Source organism: Odontesthes bonariensis, chromosome 3 (assembly GCF_027942865.1).
Source record: "Odontesthes bonariensis isolate fOdoBon6 chromosome 3, fOdoBon6.hap1, whole genome shotgun sequence".
Lineage (NCBI taxonomy): Eukaryota > Metazoa > Chordata > Actinopteri > Atheriniformes > Atherinopsidae > Odontesthes > Odontesthes bonariensis.
In genome coordinates, this window is record NC_134508.1 from 15,364,055 (window position 1) to 15,382,659 (window position 18,605).

General features: G+C 41.2%; 2 protein-coding genes across 2 annotated transcripts; both read left to right on the forward strand.

Moving 5' to 3' along the window:
• The first annotated feature begins 365 nt into the window (after positions 1-365).
• On the forward strand, positions 366-6,135 carry ubap1 (ubiquitin associated protein 1). The gene is made up of 7 exons (XM_075460480.1): positions 366-527; positions 2,020-2,068; positions 2,224-2,348; positions 2,951-3,787; positions 3,909-4,067; positions 4,441-4,542; positions 4,632-6,135. Exons 2-7 carry the CDS (start codon positions 2,029-2,031, stop codon positions 4,770-4,772), a joined length of 1,404 nt encoding a protein of 467 aa, XP_075316595.1. The 5' UTR covers positions 366-527; positions 2,020-2,028; the 3' UTR covers positions 4,773-6,135.
• A 2,020-nt stretch (positions 6,136-8,155) lies between these two features.
• dcaf12 (DDB1 and CUL4 associated factor 12) lies at positions 8,156-18,557 on the forward strand. Its single transcript, XM_075460481.1, has 9 exons — positions 8,156-8,563; positions 10,081-10,371; positions 11,212-11,490; positions 12,594-12,654; positions 12,834-13,027; positions 13,127-13,192; positions 13,442-13,604; positions 16,222-16,400; positions 16,557-18,557. The coding sequence occupies exons 1-9, from the start codon at positions 8,504-8,506 to the stop codon at positions 16,713-16,715; spliced, it is 1,452 nt and encodes a 483-aa protein (XP_075316596.1). The 5' UTR covers positions 8,156-8,503; the 3' UTR covers positions 16,716-18,557.
• The last annotated feature ends 48 nt before the right edge of the window (positions 18,558-18,605 follow it).

An 18,605-nucleotide genomic window follows, 5' to 3' on the forward strand; every position in this document is an offset into this window, starting at 1 on the left:
ATTCAGTTAATATGAAAAGCAAAAAATGAAATACAGAAATAATTATGTCCTCTACAGAAATAATTATGTCCTCTACAGAAAATAATAATTCATCCCGGCTCATCAGTCAAAGCGTCTGCAGCCAAATATTTTCCTCCAAGTCGTTTAAAGCTTCTTTGAAAGTAGTAATCAATGCACATTATTGGTCAATATTTACAGAAAATTGCGGAGAAAACAGTCGTTTTTTCCGCTGCATCCCGTCATAACCGATTGACAGCGCTGAACCACGTCACCGTGTGCTGGTTTGTTAAAAATAATGTCGTAACTCTATTTCTAGGGACTGCTGGCGTTAACGTGTTCTGACGTCATGAAATGACATCACACAGGAACCAGTGGAGATAGCTTGACAAATCAAGATGGCGGCCTACACCGAATCAGGAAAGAGGTTTCAGTTTAAATAAACGTGATTCCGAACTCAATTTTCATTGGAGTGTCAGCGCGATTTGGCGTCGTTTGGTTTTTGAAAGGACAAGACGGAGCAGATACTGGTGAGAGGGCCCTGTATTTATATGCGAGCTCAGTTTTTTTTGTGAGGGGCGGTGGCAGCAGAGACATCAGTCTGTCTTATCCAGCTCGTAACGTTACAGCCAGGCCATAGGCGAAGCTAAGCGTATTAGCATGTACAGTGGAATTCCTTTAAGGCTATTTCCTCTGTCTCGATAGGATTGTAGGACTTTTAGTTTAGCCAGTCTTTATCTAACTCCTAATGCCAACCAAGTTACTGCCATACCATACGTTGAATTCTTAAACTTCTACGTTTTGTTAGCTGTCAGCGCGTCATACCAAGAGTAACCACAGATAGCTTAGCTTGTGGCTAAGGCTATCACAATTAAGGTGAATATGTTGGACTTAACTGCGGTTTCTAAGACGTTTTATTAGTCACAATTGAGCTTGGGGGTGGGGATCTTTAATTAATTCAGTATGACAAAAAGTTTACTTTATAATGCCAAGAACTGTACTGTCATTCCTCGGTTGTCAGTTTACATTAAACCCATTAAACCCAACCCGAAATTGGCTAACTGTTCTCTACCCAGACGATTTGTCTAGGACTGTGGTGGTTATCCCCTTGTATCAGGAATACTATAATTTACTTGTCTTAACTCTTCCCCTACTATAAGTACATGCTAAGCTGTTAAATAGCTACGGGGAACAACAACTGGTGTTGCATAACTTTGTGCTGAACTACTATTAGCTACTAACTATAGTGTAATTACTAAGTTAAGGTCTTCACGCTTAAAATTCACGCTTTGGAAGTCCGACAGAGAGACACACGGACCCTGATCACAAGATACCGTCTGTACTAGTCATGTGTGATCCAAGGCGAATTGAAAGCACTGACATTTAATCTGAGGAGTAAGCTCACTAAGGCAAAGAGCTCAAAGATGCTAAGAGCTGGGTGGTTGTGTTTGTTTTAGCTGATGTGGTGAATGCTGGCAAAATGGTCATTATGTCTATGAGTAAGTTTGGTGTTCATTTAAAACTGAACTTGTTATTTTCCGTAGACACCGGCTTAGTAAAGTGAATCTGTTTATCTTAACCTTCCACGCAGATCAGAGTTCCGTGTAGCAGAATTGAAGAGTTTTTTCCTGTTTTGATAATGTCAGGTATTGTTTCAGCTTGTCATTGTTGACCAAGTTAACATAACTCATTTTTAAACTGTCGAGCGAGGTTGTCAACAAAGACAAATGTGATTGTCATTTCTCTTTTTCTGACATTTGCTTTGATAAAACCGTTCCACTGGAGCAGTAATACAATTTAATACACAGCGTGCTGTACAGTGGACAGACAAATCATTGTCCCCACAGAGGGGTGGGGGACTTTGGACTCTGGAATCTTGGGTTTGTTTTCCCCCTTTTGAACCACAGTGAGCATATTAAGATAGATGCATTAATGGCTTATAATTAACAGCTTTTTCTGTCTTCTGAACAAAGCATGGCTTGCTCTCTGCTCATAAACCCATGCACTCATTTCTATTTTCAGATTCTCTAAATGGCTGCGAGGAAGTCTGGAGCAGATGCATACAACAATGGCAAGAATTATTTTTTTTTTTCCATTCTTTATTGTCAGACTTCAGTGATGTTTGTAGTTGTGATTGAAGTGTATGTTCAAGGTTTCTATGGTTCTTACAGTTTGGGTCCACAATCCTCTCATGTATGCCTCCTTTTTTATTTTGTTTGTGCACAGGACCCATCAGTTACCTTGAGGACGTTCCCTTCAAGATTAATGATAAATTCCGCTGTCCGGCCAAAGTGGGGTTGCCTGTTGGCTTCTGTATGCCAGACTGTGCGTCTTTATTTGCGCACACGCAGGTAAGTCAACTACAGGGAAGGTGCTGATATGTAATTACTCCTGTTTTGATTCTCAGTTACAATAATCCTTGTACAATATGTTGTTTTGCAGTGACTGTCGTTTTGTCTTGCACGATAAATTCAGTGCACACCTTTTCTGTAAAGTAATGCAATTTCACTTCTTCCAAAAATCACCAACTCACTCCTTGTCAGTCTGTGGCATGTTTATCCCAGATTAGACTTCAAAAATGGAAAAGAGTTTTTGGTAAATACTCGGTTTTAAGTAGTCTGGAAAGGTATAAATAAATACAAGATCAATAGATTTGATGATTGTGTCACTATTGTTTTAGATAATAGTGATGATGATTTTTTTTTTCCGCAAAAAGCATGCATTCAGCCTTCCATATCATGTTTCTAAATGGTATGTTTAAAAAGAGAGGTGTAGTAAAGCATACACTGTCAATTAGGAGAGGAAAGTTTGCTAAAAGTTGAGCATACCGGCTCACATCTTGCCTATTATGGCATTTTAATACCATGTGATAGTTCTAAGTGATACAATGATCATTATCTCTGTTCCTTATTTGGCCATTACCCTCATTCTTCTTCTCTCTTGACCTGAACAGTATGACTTTTCATTGGAGAGGCGTAGTGTACGGTGGGGGATAGACCTTGCAGAGGCCAGAGCTGCGGAGGCCAGAGCAGAAGAGGCGGCAGCCAAGCGGGAGGCAGAGAACCAGGAGTCTTTGGCCCAGTCCCAGGACATTGATAGCGGTAGAGGGAAAATACCCAGGTCTGCTACAGATGATCACGATCTTCCACCACCAGCGCTGAACCCTGTTCTGGCAGGGTTGAGCCATAATGCCATCCTCACTCCACTGCCTGCCCCGAGCCTTGGCCCCAGAAAAGCCCAGCCTAGCACTCCTCAGCCACACAGCCTCAATCTAGCAGACTTTGAGCGGGAAGAAGACCCCTTTGACAAGCTGGAACTTAAAACATTGGATGATAGGGAAGAGCTAAGAAACATCCTACAGAGCCAGCCCCAACCTCAGCCCCAGCCTCAGCCCCAGCCTCAGCCACCTCCAGCTGTATCCGCACCAGATGCCTCTCAGCAACAGTCAGCATCTCGTGGAAACAGCCCATCTCCACCCGGTACCAATGCCAGCCTCTCGGCCAAACCAGCCTTTGCCCACAAACCCAACGGGTTGGTTGCCTTGCTGGACATGGACAGAGTTGGGCATCCTGGAAGAGTAGGGTTTGATACTGACGATCGGCCTTGTAACATCCGCTCTTTGACTTTTCCCAAACTTTCTGATTCTGGTGACCCAGAGCCAGTTAAATACAGTCCGCTTCCTGCACCGCGACAGAGGCTACCCAATGGCAGCCCGACGACTCCACCAAAAACACAAGTTATTGTTGCCCCCGAAGTACCCAGCCATAACAAGAGTGACACACCAAAGCCGGTGAGTGTTGGAGAACATACCGTACTGCATATGTGCGTAAAACCTATGTGAGATGTTGCACTAAAATGTGATGGTAAAAGTAATAGTGCCTTATGTATATTCACTTATGATTTTTCACTAGGCCAACCCAGGGTCAGGATCTTCTGGTCTCCCGTGTGGCGGAGCTCTTCTCAGCATGACGCCCAATGAACAACAGTGTGTGGAAACACTTGTGGGCATGGGCTACTCTTATGAAGGTGTCCTGCGGGCCATGCAAAGACAAGGACAGAATGTGGAGCAGGTGGGACTCCCACTCTCACCAGTGTGCAGAAATTTTTATTTCTAAGATATTGAAATTCTCTTTGTAATCACAGTCCAAGATTAATATAAAAGTATTGGAAATGATCAGGTTGTGTACAAAAGATTAAGATACTTAAAACCAGTGTTCTGATCGATCACGGCCACATTGATGTGGTAACTATCACTGTGATGTGATAGAACAGGGTTTGTGAGCTTCTAAACTGCATACACCAGATGTCATTTGAATTGCAAATGATCCAGTTAATTTGTAAACGATAAACTTGTATCGGCAAACAGCAGCATACTGCGATGTGCTCATAAATAGGTGTTCTTACTAGACAAATGGTTTAACCTTTACTTATTGTCTGTCCAAGGTACTGGACTATTTGTTTGTTCATGGCCGTCTGTGTGAGCGGGGCTTCGATGCAGGCGCAGTAGAAGAATGTTTAGAGATGTACCAGTGTTCAGAAGAAAAGGTTTGTACATTTTACTACGATTGCTGCATTTTTATGATATAGACGTAAATGCATAGTGTTTATAGTTTTCATATGAAATTCCTTTCCAGGCCTTGCAGTTTCTTGAGCTCATGTCAAGATTTGGTGAAATGGGATTTGAGCGACACGCCATCAAAGAGGTGCTGCTCGTCCACAACAATGATCAGGACAAGGCTCTCGAGGATCTGATGGCCCGTGCCACAGCTAGCTGAGCCAAGTCAGTCAGCTAACCAAAGCTCTACCTAGGGCATGTTTCCCGCTACCACTCAACAGCCCTTTTCCCTTTGCCAACCTTATCTCACCATGCCCTGCCCTTGCCTTGGCTGTGGAAGTGACAGCTGGGAAACTATTTCTCTCTGTGCTAATACATATTTTGTCTCAGCACTTCTGAACATTTGTGTGCCTAGATTGGAGGGAGTTGAACTGTAACATTACTTTGTGGTTGTTCCAGGACTTGGTACTTCTAGTTTATCCAAGAAAAGGAAGAATACCTGAGCCGAGAAGGGAGAAACTGGAAGATTTGGGCCATGGCATTTTGATGCCATGCTGATTTCCTTCTTCTAGGAAGTGTTTATCTGAAAGCAGATGAAACTGCAGAACTGATAGAGGAGGAGTCAGCGACAGGCTCTGTGAACATCATCGAAAGAACAGTGTGAACTTGGAAACTCCCAAACAACTAAGCTGCCATCTTCCACTGCTCACTGCAGACCTAGTAAATGCAGGTGGGGATGGGGGCGGGCGGAGGAGCCTCTCTAAAACTGAGCCTACTTGCATTGAAAGAAAAAATAAAACGCACAGCCTGCAGACAGAGCTGACTCTCAAGAAGTGCCCTCTGAGCTGTTGTGCCCTGCACCTGTCTCTGTTCTACTTTATGCTTTCACTTATTCATGTCTTCTTTTTCTGTTCATTTTCGGCACTTTTACATGTCAGTTTAAACATTGCATTTCTTTGCTTTCTGTTTTAGGAATTGCGTAATAGATCTTTAATCATTACAATTCAAAAGATGAGTACTACTGTCCCATTGTACTCTTTGACCTGCACTGGAATAGCCTGCTACCGTGGGGGAGATGATGATGGGGGGGGGGGTCTCTTTGTGGGGGAAATTTAGAAATATCCCATGACCCCTTGTCATTAATGTTTCACATACTGCACAGGAACACACCTTTCATAATTCACATCTATTTAAAAATAGTACACTGACACTTTGATTTCAGAATAAAGAGTTTGATACGATAATATAAGATATGTTGACTTACAAATGTGATGCTATAAACTGTTGTGGATGTTTGTTTGCAGAAATGATGAGTGAGTGGGTTTAAAACAAAAAAGAAACAAACTGTAAGTGAGGGTTGTTTTTGCAGCCGCATCACTGTGCAATAGAGACATTTCATGTTTTGCGTGACTGTTGACTGGCACTTTGAGCCTCAAATAATTGTTGGGAGAAACAGAATGGTATTTAAGCCTTGCTGGAAATTTGGTTGAAAGTAGAGAAGGCTTGATTTCAGTGCTTTCTGTCATTCACTCATTCTCTGTTATTGGAGTTCATACCATGAAATATAATCAAACCTTACTTTGGATTGTTGAGTGTCAATTTTTTGTTTTCTTCCCCCCTCGTGTATGTTAATTCCACTTTGGTTGGCATCTGCGCAGTCCTAAATGGAAAAATTTAAAAGAAAAATGTTTAACATATTCCCAGGTTTTGAATGGATGCAGTTATGTAGAAGCAGGGCGGGTTGCTTTATTTTATGTGAGAACGGACCTCCTGAGGTCGGCGTGTAGAATTCCCTGCCTGCTCATTTTCAACTGGGGCAAAGTTGGCTAAGACGTTTGCGATCTTGAGCCGTGTGATTTTTATTTTTTTTGTTGTTGGGGACTGTGAGAGGCATGGTAGCAGATTAAGGGCTTAAAGTTGGCAAAATGTGACTGAAAACTGGCACTTTGTTTGGGACAGGTTCTGTGCTTTGTCCAGAGTGTTCAAATGTAAGGGGGAGGGGAACGGGACCCTTCTCACAACCAACCTGTTTGAGAACAAACCAGTGAAACCGTGTTGAATTGCCAATTTGTTTGATTTATTTGATAGAAAATAAAAGTGACCAATTATTTGCAGTGTATAAACTACACATCTGAGATGTGACATCAGTAAATTCACTCCCCGAACATGTCACAAGTCTGTCTGTGACCTAAATTTTGCTGTATTACGATGTTTGTAGAATTCGCATTCCTGCTGCAGATGATTAAATATTTCATTATCAACGTGCTCTGTCAGACTCAGTAAAGTTACACCAGCCAGCACTGTAAGTCTGACATGTCACTGACATGATTGCCAAGTTGTTGTTGTTTTTTTAACCTTACTTTTTTAATTAATGTGGACGGAAGGTAGATTTACCTGACATGAGCCCACGAAAGTGGTGTTATTGTCTCCACACTTGACTCAGGTGTTGTTAGTACGTTATGGTTAAAGCAAGTCTAACCACTTGCCTTTCAGTGTGTACATTTCTGGACCTCTTATAGTTGATCCTTCCACTCAGTTATGTTCTGATCTTTGAGTTTTACTTGGTTCACATTATCAAGGGGGCGCATACTTACGGTTTTATCTATCAAAATATTTTTTTTAATCATTACACAACTAATGAAGTTTCAACGATACCGTAAACGGTCGGTGAGCTCTGCGTTCTTTCCAAAACTTTCAGTTAAACTTCTTAGTGAGTTATTTGGAAAATTCACATGATTAAATGCCTTTCCACTGGTGAGACTGTGGTTGTTGCTGGTCTTGCTTTTTGAGTGCATCTTAACGTTGTATCTCAAGTAAAACTACACATCAAATGTGGTACATGAAGCTGGCGAGATGGTACACCTCTCTTTACCCTCACTGGTCTTGACTAATGAAGGTGTTATTTTTCTCTCTGTTCTGTGTACAAGTCAGCAACTGATGATTGTCCGTCTGGGTATTGTCGGTGGCAACTGGAAACATCCAACTGTGAGGCCTAGTCAGCAGGAAAAAAGACCAATACGCAACAGAGGAGAGGCTATATGCAGCCTGCCAGTAAGGGTAAATAAACTGCAGGTGCAGTCATGTCTACCATCTGTTTACCTATCAGAGGAAAAGTTTTACACAGTGCTCAACATCATTATGATTTCAGATTTCTTCAACAGCCATACGTTGGTGTTCATAGAGATTAAGATAAGAGCTATTTTCAGGTTAATCCAGTAAAACCATTGTTATAAGAATGTATGAGGTCATGTGTGATTACTCGCCTTTTTCAGCTGACATTACAAAAATATCCAGTTGGACACATAATGTCCTCAGTATCCACAATAATTGGAAACATACTTATGTGATAAATGATAAAACGCCCCAACACATTTATTTAACGTCACAAAATATACGCTGATCGCATATATCTTTGCTAATTTTCCCTAGCATTTAAATGTACTCATTCTTAACTTAAATTTAAAATGTGTATTACTAAATTTTAGTGCGCGTAGAAGCAGAGAATATTACACTATGTCACTGACACCAAATAAAACGGTTATCAGATCAATGGGTTCGCGTGAACGAGCACGTATGACGCTCCCGTTCACGTACGACCTTGTTTTTGTTGATGTTTAATTTGAGTGCGGCTGCGCACTGCTCAATGCTTTTGCCGTTGCTGCTGACGCGACTTGGCAGGGAAAAACGAACCCCTTAATATTACCAAGAGAGTGTGTCGAAACTGAATTGTTTTCACAGCTTAAGAGCCGTATTATTTAGGAGGTGGGGGAGCCAGCTAACTTTATCTTAGCCTGCGACTGACCAACATCACCCATATGTGATCGCCCTTCCTCATCGGCGGACACTGCCAGAGAGGGCCAAGGAACAAAATAGCATATCGCCATTATATGATCCAGTGTCCAGCGTCACTTTTACCCTCCATGTGGGTGAGGGAATTGTGTGTGTCAGATTATGGCGAGAAAAACAGTTAGCAGGAAAAGGAAGACAGGAGAGCCCAAGGACCAACAACAGGTAGGCGGAAACCGGTTGTATTAGCATGCTAACTAGCACTATGCTAGTCAGTTAGCTGATATACGCTATGTAAGCGTGAGGACATACATCGCCTTAAACTGACATACTACCGCTTTAAAATCGAAAAACATCAACAAAACAAGCACAATTATGGTTTTGTTTAAAAAAATAATACAGCATGTATCTGTTTGAAAGTCATGACGTTAGCCAACGATAGTCCGTTATCAAACGACAGCTAACGTTAGCTACAGGGTTGCCTGCTTTACCTTATTAGGGCTATTGCCTCCCTGTAATTATGCTTAAGAAACATTGTTTCAGGTTGTAAAATAAGATTGACATTGCTTTGCTCGAGTGAAGTCCTCGCATCACCATTGAGAATTGTGGTGGTCTTAACTGCAAACGGAAATTTCACTGAAATAACTAATAGGTGTCAATAGGGATCTATCGAACATCAACGTTAGCTTGCACGTTAATGGTCCGGTGGTTACTTTACGTGCAGATTAACCATAGATTGCTTGTCCAGCGTATATTATTTAATCACACAACCAGTCGTAACACAAATAAATGTCCATTGACGTAAACTAACAATTGCATGGTGATCTCTCTAGTTTTGCTTTGATACATGAGTGACCTTATTTTACACTATTGTTTGATAAACTTTTAAAGTAAGTTTAACTCAATCTGCACAAGCACAACGGTTTTCAAGTTTATACTTGTTTTTTCTGAGGGAAGACTATCAAAAACTACAAGAAAGGCTGTAGACATAACCTCAGGCTCTACTTTCTTTCCCAGGGCGATGGATAACTAGGCCAGTGTGAGACAATTAAACACCAGCTTTTGCATTTTTTTTCCCCTGTTTTACTGTAGCCTAATGAAATGCTTATGGATGATTGTGTATATACATACATATGTGTGTATGTTTTAGAAATGAAAAATAATGAAAGATCCTGATTTTTTTTTTTTTTTCTTTCTGTATTATTCTGTACTCACTCTGGTGCCAAATTCTCTAATTTGTTAGGATTTACAGATTAGATTAAATTATGATTATGTCCATAATCTAACAATTTTTTTTGTTTTTTTTGTTTTTGTGTGTGTTCTCTTGTATTCAATTATAAAATGACTCGATCAATCCAAAGCGAAAATGATGAAATTAAGGGAATGAGCTGGAACACCATTGCCTTAAGCTGCTTTGTGGGCTGAATTTGTACACTGTGTGATGTTGATAGAGCATTGGTTGGAGGTTTGACTTTGACTTTTCTCACAAAAGTCTCGGCCAACAAGCCACTCAGTGTTGCAAAGGTTAATTAAATATTTTGATAAATTAACACAGGTGACACCTTCAGTATGTATTTGTTTGCGTGTGAGATATTTGTGCTGTAATGTGCTTAATTGCAGATTAACATTTCCACAGTTGTATATAAAACAAAGATTAAAAATTTGCTAAAGTTATCAAAGTTACCTGCTTTTTCAACAAATCCTCTTCAGACACCTGAACTTCTTCTCGTCTCTTTCCGCAGCTGAGCTGGTGTCAGACACCACACAAACGGAGCCGTGTTTCTTGTTCATCACGACATGCCCATCCGTGGTGGTGCAGCAGGCGCTCCGTGGTATGTGCCCTCCGGGGCCGGGAGTTCAGACCCCAGCAGCAGCATGAGTTGCGGCTCCAAAGGAGCCTGCGTGGCTTTGCAGCTGGCAGGCTCCCTGGGATTCTCAAAGAAAGGGAGTTTTCTCTGGGACGGCTTAACAAGGTGTTCGCGTCGCAGTGGCTCAACCACCGACAAGTGGTGTGTGGGACTAAATGCAACACGGTGAGATCCCTTCTTGTTACTACTCTGGATAAGCTTGTCTGGCCTTTCCATACTTTTTTTTTTTTATCATTTTTAGTCAGACCGATTTCACAAAATTGTTAAGTTCACGTGCATTTGAAGTTTTATTAATCGGTGATGGAAACTTCTTAGAATATTGCAGCTTATAATCGGTCTAAAAGCATGTTAATAACTACATGTAATGAATGCAAGCACCTCAGTTAGCTATAAGTCTTCAGAGTTATTTTGTATTTTTGTTGGTAATGTCGCATAAAAGTCTGCAGGATTTCCCCGAAGAAATGTGTGCTGAGCTTTGTGTGTGGAAAACAGAAGTATTTGACACCTTCCTGTCAAGCACTTATATACAAGATATTTGGATGTACAGGATTTTAAGCAGGATTTTTTAGGCTGTGTGTCCGGGGGCACTTTGCATTTGGAGTGGGATCAGTCTCTGAGGCAATGCTAATGGGGTTCGGGCCTTATTGATGTGTAAATGAGCATCGCTTGAGGGAGGAAACAGTCATTTATTTATTTAAAGTAAAAGGGTTACTGTCCGTTAACATTTGATCTGGGATCTGTAAATTAAAGAAATAATGTTAATTGTGTCCTTTTATTTCTAGGAATTTACATTGCTGATATTGCTGCCATGCGCACTGCCCACATGTTTTTAGTCAGTAACAGCTTTGGATTATAGGCTAAAATCCTTGCTTACGTTTGTTAAGTGTTTCAGTTTGGTGAATATGAAGTTGGCCTCGGATCGTTGTATCAGTGCTGCTTTCAGAACCTTGGTGTGCTTGTGGCATAATTTGGGCTCACCAGATGCATTTTCTTCTTTACTTTCAGCTTTTTGTCGTTGATGTCCTGACAGGACAGATAACTCGCATTCCAATGTTGAAGGATAGAGAGTGTCAGGATGGAGGTTCTGGGTTGGTAGGTGGCGTTGGAGCTGGGCGACATTACCACCCAACAGGAGGTTCCCGCGCCCGGCTGGACCAGCAGGGGTGTGGGATCCACGCAATTGAACTCAATCCGTCAAAAACACTGCTTGCCACAGGAGGCGACAACCCAAACAGTCTGGCCATCTACCAACTTCCCACACTGGACCCTGTTTGTGTTGGAGATGTAAGTGTTTTGATCTCTCTGGCTTTATATATATGTAATTCTGGTCACTAATCCACCAAAGGGCTCTTTTTTTTTTTTTAATCTTAGAAGAATAGAAGAAGAAAGAAAAAGAATAGAAATATAAGAAGAATAGAATAGAAAAATACTTTATTCATCCCCTAATGGGGAAATTAAAAAAAATATATTATTAATTATTAAACATTTAATTAGTTAAATGATATCAACCATTTTCAAAGTGGACCTTTTAACTTAACTGTGTCACACCATGAAAAGCAAAGGTGTATTAGTTGACATTAACATAAGCCGCTTTCGGACTGTAGGAACCATTGGCAGTTCTAATAACCTTTTAATCCGCGGGGCCGTTTTCACGGTGGCCTCCCCGCTCTCCATATTAGCTTCTTGGTGGTGTTTTTTCTTCTCTAATTACTTTTACAGGTTTTGTTTTGTTGTTGAATGTGGCGCTAAACGGCTAACGTAACACGTCACTGACGCAGACGGCTGCGCGCGGCGCATCAGTCCCTATCAGGTCCCGACTCATGTGCGAATGCAGACTGAAACAGAAGGACAGTTATCAGAACGAAATTCGAGTAGGACAGTTCTGATAACTGCGTTCTTAGAACGGTCTGTCCGAAAGCGGCTATAGTGCCCCATGGAAGTTCCTCATTGTGAGTGAAAAACATGGTTTCCAATTTGAAACACCGATAAATCCCACGGGTGCTGTCATGAAAGTGTTAAACAGACTTTTTTTTTTTCTTACCAGAGATAAATATTCATTCTCACTGTGTGTGTTGTAACCCAAGCAGCTGTGTTCAGTGTTGTGGCAGCTGGTCTGACCATTGGTGCATGTTAGTGCAGTGCAGAGCATGCAGACTTCCTGATTTTTGTTTTTATTTTTATTTTTTTTCTTCCCCACTGAATAAACAAAATGTTTATTCCATTCCCGTGCAGGTTGAGTCTCTCAATTCAGTTAGATGTTAGTTCTTTGCCTAAATCAGTGAAAAAATACTAGGGCTTCACCACTATTTAGTATTAGTGGTTGGTAATTTAGTTTGATTTTCATATAACATCCTTTTTTTGTGGGGGCGTGTGTGTGTGTTTTACAGGATGGTCACAATGACTGGATTTTCTCCATTGCATGGATCAGTGACAACATGGCAGTTTCTGGTGAGTTTGCATGAGCTTTGTGTGCTCTGGACAGTTAGCAATACAGTCATGTACAAGTTTCTTCACTCTAAGCTGGTGCCCCGTACAATTTAATGGCCGCTGTCTGGTTTTATGATATCTTCACCTTTGTGCATAATTATTGGATTAATTGACTGGCCCTGTGTGCAATTTATTCACAGGGTCCAGAGATGGCTCCATGGGTCTTTGGGAGGTTACAGAAGAGGTAATGAGCCAGGCTCAGCGGAGTCAGAGTGAGGAGACGGTACCCTCCTACGCTCACATCTCCCACCGTGCACTCAAGGACATCCCCAAGGAGTACACCAACCCATACAACTGTAAAGTTCGTGCTCTGGCCTTCAACAACAACCATAAGGTAAGGCTCATCTGGATAGAATTTGAATGGGGAGTGGTAGTTGGACGGTCTTCGGATAAATTTATGTCCCATCTTCCAATGTTGTTTTTCTCTTTCCAGGAACTAGGTGCTGTGTCCTTGGATGGCTATTTCCACCTGTGGAAAGCGGAGCATAACTTGTGCAAGGTGCAGTACATATGTTAATAATCATTTTGGTTTTTTTTTCTTTTTACAAATTGACTTTGATTTATTATTTGCTCTGCTGTCTAGCAAAATAGTAAATGTTTCAATCATTCTATGTTTTGTTTTGTTTTTTTCCCCAAATTTAGTGGATCTTCATAGTGGGGTTTTGTTTCAAAGCTATCATAATAGAACTTGATAAAGTTATTTACTAGAATCCTTAACATTTAACGTCCTGTGTCCATCTCTCCATAGATACTGTCCACCAAGCTGCCTCACTGCAAAGAAAATGTGTGTTTAGCGTATGGACAGGACTGGTCAGTGTATGCTGTTGGATCTCAAGCCCATGTTTCCTTCCTTGATCCACGCCAGCCAACACACAGCATCAAGTCTGTTAATTCCAGAGAAAGAGGAAGCGGTAAGTGCAGAGTAAATTTACAAAAGAAGTATTGAAACATTAGCAGAGGGCAGCTGACCTTAAGATATGAGTCGCTCTACACTCTACAACATAGAAAAGATCGGGCCCACTCAACTACTGGAATGCTTTTCTAGCAAGTCTCCCAGCTATCTGAGTTCAGTCATACAGGCTTATACTCCTTCTCAACCACTTTGTTCTTAAGAGGAACATCGTCTGATACTGCCATTCTAACGCACAAGGCAGTCTCAGTCCAGATTGTTTACTCTGCTGAAGCTTAAAGATAGCCTGTCGCTTTTGATGGAACTGTCGTCATAAATGGCTAAATGTAAATAATAGGGCTGTGACTCGATTAAAATTAATCGCATTTTAATCGCATATACTTTATCCTTTAGAAAATTAACATTTTCAACAATATTTCAACAAACACAGAACATATCCCTATTTGAAATCTGAATGTAGCATGCATGAAAACACAGTATATAGAATCTTGGATGTTAAGCTGCGTTCGGCCCCCGTTAGCTTCCACGCTAGCTGCTACATGTTTAGCGTTGCATCAACGCAACAACGTTACTGACCCATTACTCCACCGTCTGCATGCAGCCTTGCATAGTGTAAACTTTAAGTTATCAGTGGAGCTTACTGCTCACAAGCAGACAGATGTCGCACTGTGCGTTGTGGTGGAACAGCTGAAGGTCCAGGGGCAGACAGCCCCAGCCCGTGTACGCAACCACACACGCACACACAGGCATACCTGTCCATCTCATTCATTCATAGCCCGTTCACTAAGGATAAAATAGCCAATCCACAAAGGCTACTTTGCCCACTGTGTTCCTCAAATAAGTTTTGATCAACTTCATCTTGGAAAAAAAGAGCTGGGAGTGAATGAGCTACAGTGCGGACTTTCTATTTCATCTCATCTGACGCACAACAGTTGTAGGCGACAACTTTCAAGAGATAGTTCTACCCGGCGGGCTTCCAACAGTAGCCTCGTACAGTGCTAAATCACACAGGCACAACGTTACGTTCAAACTTGTTGCTCACACCAGTCTGTCTGCTGCCACAGCGGACACATAGCCTACTCAGGCCAATCTACTCGCATCACATTATGGCAGAGGAAGCACGCTGGCAACCTAACATAAAGTAAAAAGTGTGTCCGTTATTTTCAAAAGATGGTGCTAACTGCACTGACACTAGGCTACTTAGCAAGTAGCTCTAGATAGACTGCACGCACCTAGAGTCGACTAACAAACCAAGTCACAAGAAGACTATTTGATAATAGTGTTTCGGCGAGCATATGAAAAACAACTGGGATTTCCTACCTTATTTGTGTTACTTGAAGAAGGACATTCTCAAAATCGCCATATTCCAGTTAGAATCGCCAAAGATCCATTTAGAATTGCAGTTTAGCTATGTTATGAGTGAATGGGTGCTAAAATGAGAGGAAAACTGTAACATATGACTATTCAAAAACTAATTAAACTGAGAATACAATTAAATAGGGTTTCTATTTATCTCATAAATCTGCTTTATGGAAATATTATTTTAGAACAGGCGTGATTGGCTGACTGTAGAATGACATCACCACAGCTACTGTAGATCTAGGAACAATGTGGATAGCCGTTTCACCAGTAAAGCTGGTGTTTTATACCTTTCCATATGTATATTTATTAGCTAAAGAACGAAAAACGGCGATAGGCTACCACGCAGCAACATACGTGATTCTTTACTTCTTAATATTGTTGTCGTTGTTGCACTGCACTTCTGTTCTTTGTGAGCAGTAAACCTGCCTCTAGCCCCAAAGTTGGGGTAGCTATGGGGTTGCTGAGCACATTCTTGGGGTTGCTATAGCAACCGCAAGCAACCTCTTAGCGCCGCTGCCTCTGGGCTTGATACGCTGCGGTGATACGCAAATTCCTTGTTGCATAATCTGCACACAACCACGCTCTTGTCGACGCTTCCATCCGTCTGTATTTAAAAAAAGATTTATAGTGTGCGATTAAAATGCGTTACGTTTTTTTAACGCGCTAATATGTGTGTAGTTAATTAATCGAAATTAACGCGCTAAAGTCCCAGCCCTAGTAAATAAAAAATGATAAAAAATAAAAAAACGGTTCGGAATAACCAGTCAACCTCAGCTGGGGTTTCAAAGGAGCCTTCTTGGTTCACCACAGTGTTAGCCACCATGTAGCTGTGATAGCAAACCATGCTGCAACTCAACAAACCCAAACCACCATACGACCACCCCCGTGTTTCACAGATGGGTTGAGGTTCTCATCATCTTTCTCCATATTTAACGCTTTTAGTGGTCTCCTTATAGTGGATACAGCCAATTTGAAAGAGTCTCTTTAACTGATTTGAAGTTACAGGGTTTCTTTGATCCTTGCTCATGCAGCGGTCTTTGATGAACAGTCACTCCTGGGGAGGCTTGTGGTGCTTCCTGTAAATTGGTGTCCAAATTTCACTGTCGTTCTAGTCTGATAAATAGCATTTTGTTGATTGTTAGTTATAGTGATTCCCAAAGGATTTTCTATGTAAAGATGGAAAACCTAAAGGATTAGAGGGTAGACGTTTACTTTTGAGGAGCTTTGCACTAACCCTTGCGCCTCTCTTTGTGCAGGGATCCGCTCTGTGAGTTTCTATGAGCACATTGTGACGGTGGGTACCGGCCAGGGTTCTCTTCTCTTCTACGACATCAGGGCCCAGAGGTTCCTCGAAAACCCTTTCAATCCGGCCGGTGGGTATCGGAAGTGTCCCGGGGACGGTATCCTCAAGCTCACTACAGGGAAAGGCTGGCTGGTATGCAGTGTTTTATTTTATTCTATTTATTTTTTACTTAAATGCAGTAGATCTGGCACCACATTCGTCACATGCTGACATAAATGGTCATAACTTCTTTATTTCCCCCCCTGAACTCATAATCCGCCCCTCCCCCCTGCTCTCTGTTGCCTTTAGAATCACGATGAGACGTGGAGGAGTTACTTCTCAGACATTCATTCCTTTCCCAACGCCGTGTACACCCATTGCTATGACGACTCCGGCACCAAACTGTTCGTAGCCGGTGGACCACTCTGCTCTGGGCTCCACGGGAACTACGCAGGACTGTGGAGCTGATCATTGCTGTATCACTACAGACTCATCCAGAGCTTCACTTATCCAGTCCCTCCATCCGTCTCCCTGCACAAATTCATCCGCTCCACGGTCGTTGGTGTCCATCTTGCTCAACAAAGTGTTGCTCCGTTTTGCTCATGTGTGGACGTCAGGGGCATAGTCTTCGTTACTTTCAGTATTCTTGCGGTGTATATTTCTGTCCACCTTTACACTATCCCATCTCAACAAAATGATCCCTTTGCACCTTTCACTTCATCATCTACTTTTTCTTTTTATATATATCCGAATATATATATACACACACATAAAATGTACAAACAATTAATAATTTAAAGAGCTGCAAAGTCTGCTTCTAAGAATTTTTAAAGGGTTTTGAAACATTAAGAATTAAAATGTCCATGTTCTCATCATTTCTACATTAACATCCAACCTGCAGGGATTATGCCATTGGTCTTTTGCTGGCTTGTTTTTTGTAGGCACGAATAGAGTTAATCTCGGCTTCCTCTGTGACAAATGAGTGTTTTTGTGAAAAAACTTTGGGATTCCCCTCTGAAAGTTTTGTTCTCGTTCTCTCACTTCAAATGGATGGCAATAAAAGAGAGGGAGAGCGGAAGAAGGACTAAAGAGACAATGATTTTCTGAAGGACTGACCCCGGAGCGTGGTTTTGACTTTTGTTTGAGAGTAGCCACCGGCTGGACTGCCAAGAGCAATCACAAAGGACTTTTCTCTTCTCTGGCCAGAAGTCAAACAAGGTTGAAATGAGACTTTGTGTTCATCTTACCTCTACTCAGATGATGTAAAGAAACATTAAGATTGATAAATGCAGTGACATAAAAAAAAAAAGGAAAAAAAAAAGCAAGGGTTTTTTGCCTGTATTTGACAGGTTAATCTTTTCTGATATTCTGATTTGCTTCATTGTATTTATTCCCTCCCCCCCCCCGCCTTCAGTTTTATTTGAATGGTTAGGATTGTTTTGCTGCTTCTCTTGAAGGAGGTGTTTTCTATCTAACCGTTGCTTACGTTCTAGTTCCCCTTCGATTGAAATGCTTTCAGCAGGTTTTCTTTTTTTTTTTTCTTTCGTCCTCATCTGAAACCACTCTGCTGTTACTAGGGAGCTTAGCCCAAGATATTTTGGTAGCGAATTAAGTATCATCAAATGTGATGATTAATAGCCTTTAATCACTAGACTGAAACCCCTACACAGAAACTGGGGAGAAGATCTGTAGGTGCTGGGTTTGATCTTCTCGCCTAGAAGGGTTGCAAGGAGAACTTCAGGCACATCATTTGTTGTCATTTGTGGAAACTTCTTTTTTTTTTTTTTTGTTTTTTCTTCCACTCTTTGTACCGAGGAGTGAGTGATTCTGCTCATTTCCTTGAGGTGGAGTTGGCTCAAGTGTTCTGCCTTCGAGTCTTTCTGTGAAAGACTGCCACAGGTGATCATACTTTTCCTTTTCTACATGGAACTTTTCTCCAGTTTTAATGATAATTGGGAAGAAAAAAAAACAGAAAAAAAATTCCGACCACGTATTGAACAAACAACCAACACTTTAAAGTGTATTTTATATATAATTGTGTATATATACATATACATATATATATATGTGTGTGTGTGTGTAAAATGCACAAGGACAATTGCATACATTTTGTGTATATGTCTGAGGAAGTGTGTGGATTAATCTGTCTAGTTGGTGATACCGTTTTTCTTTTTTTTTTTTATACACGCCTCTTGAATGTTTTTACAAATGACTGAAACAGGATATTGTAAGATATTAACATCTGGGGGAAATATATAATTCTTTAAAAGGAGTAAATAATACAAATAAAATGTATATTGATGTAACGTTTCTTTGTGTTTGTGCTTAACGTTCGTATAGCTTGAGTTAACATAGGTT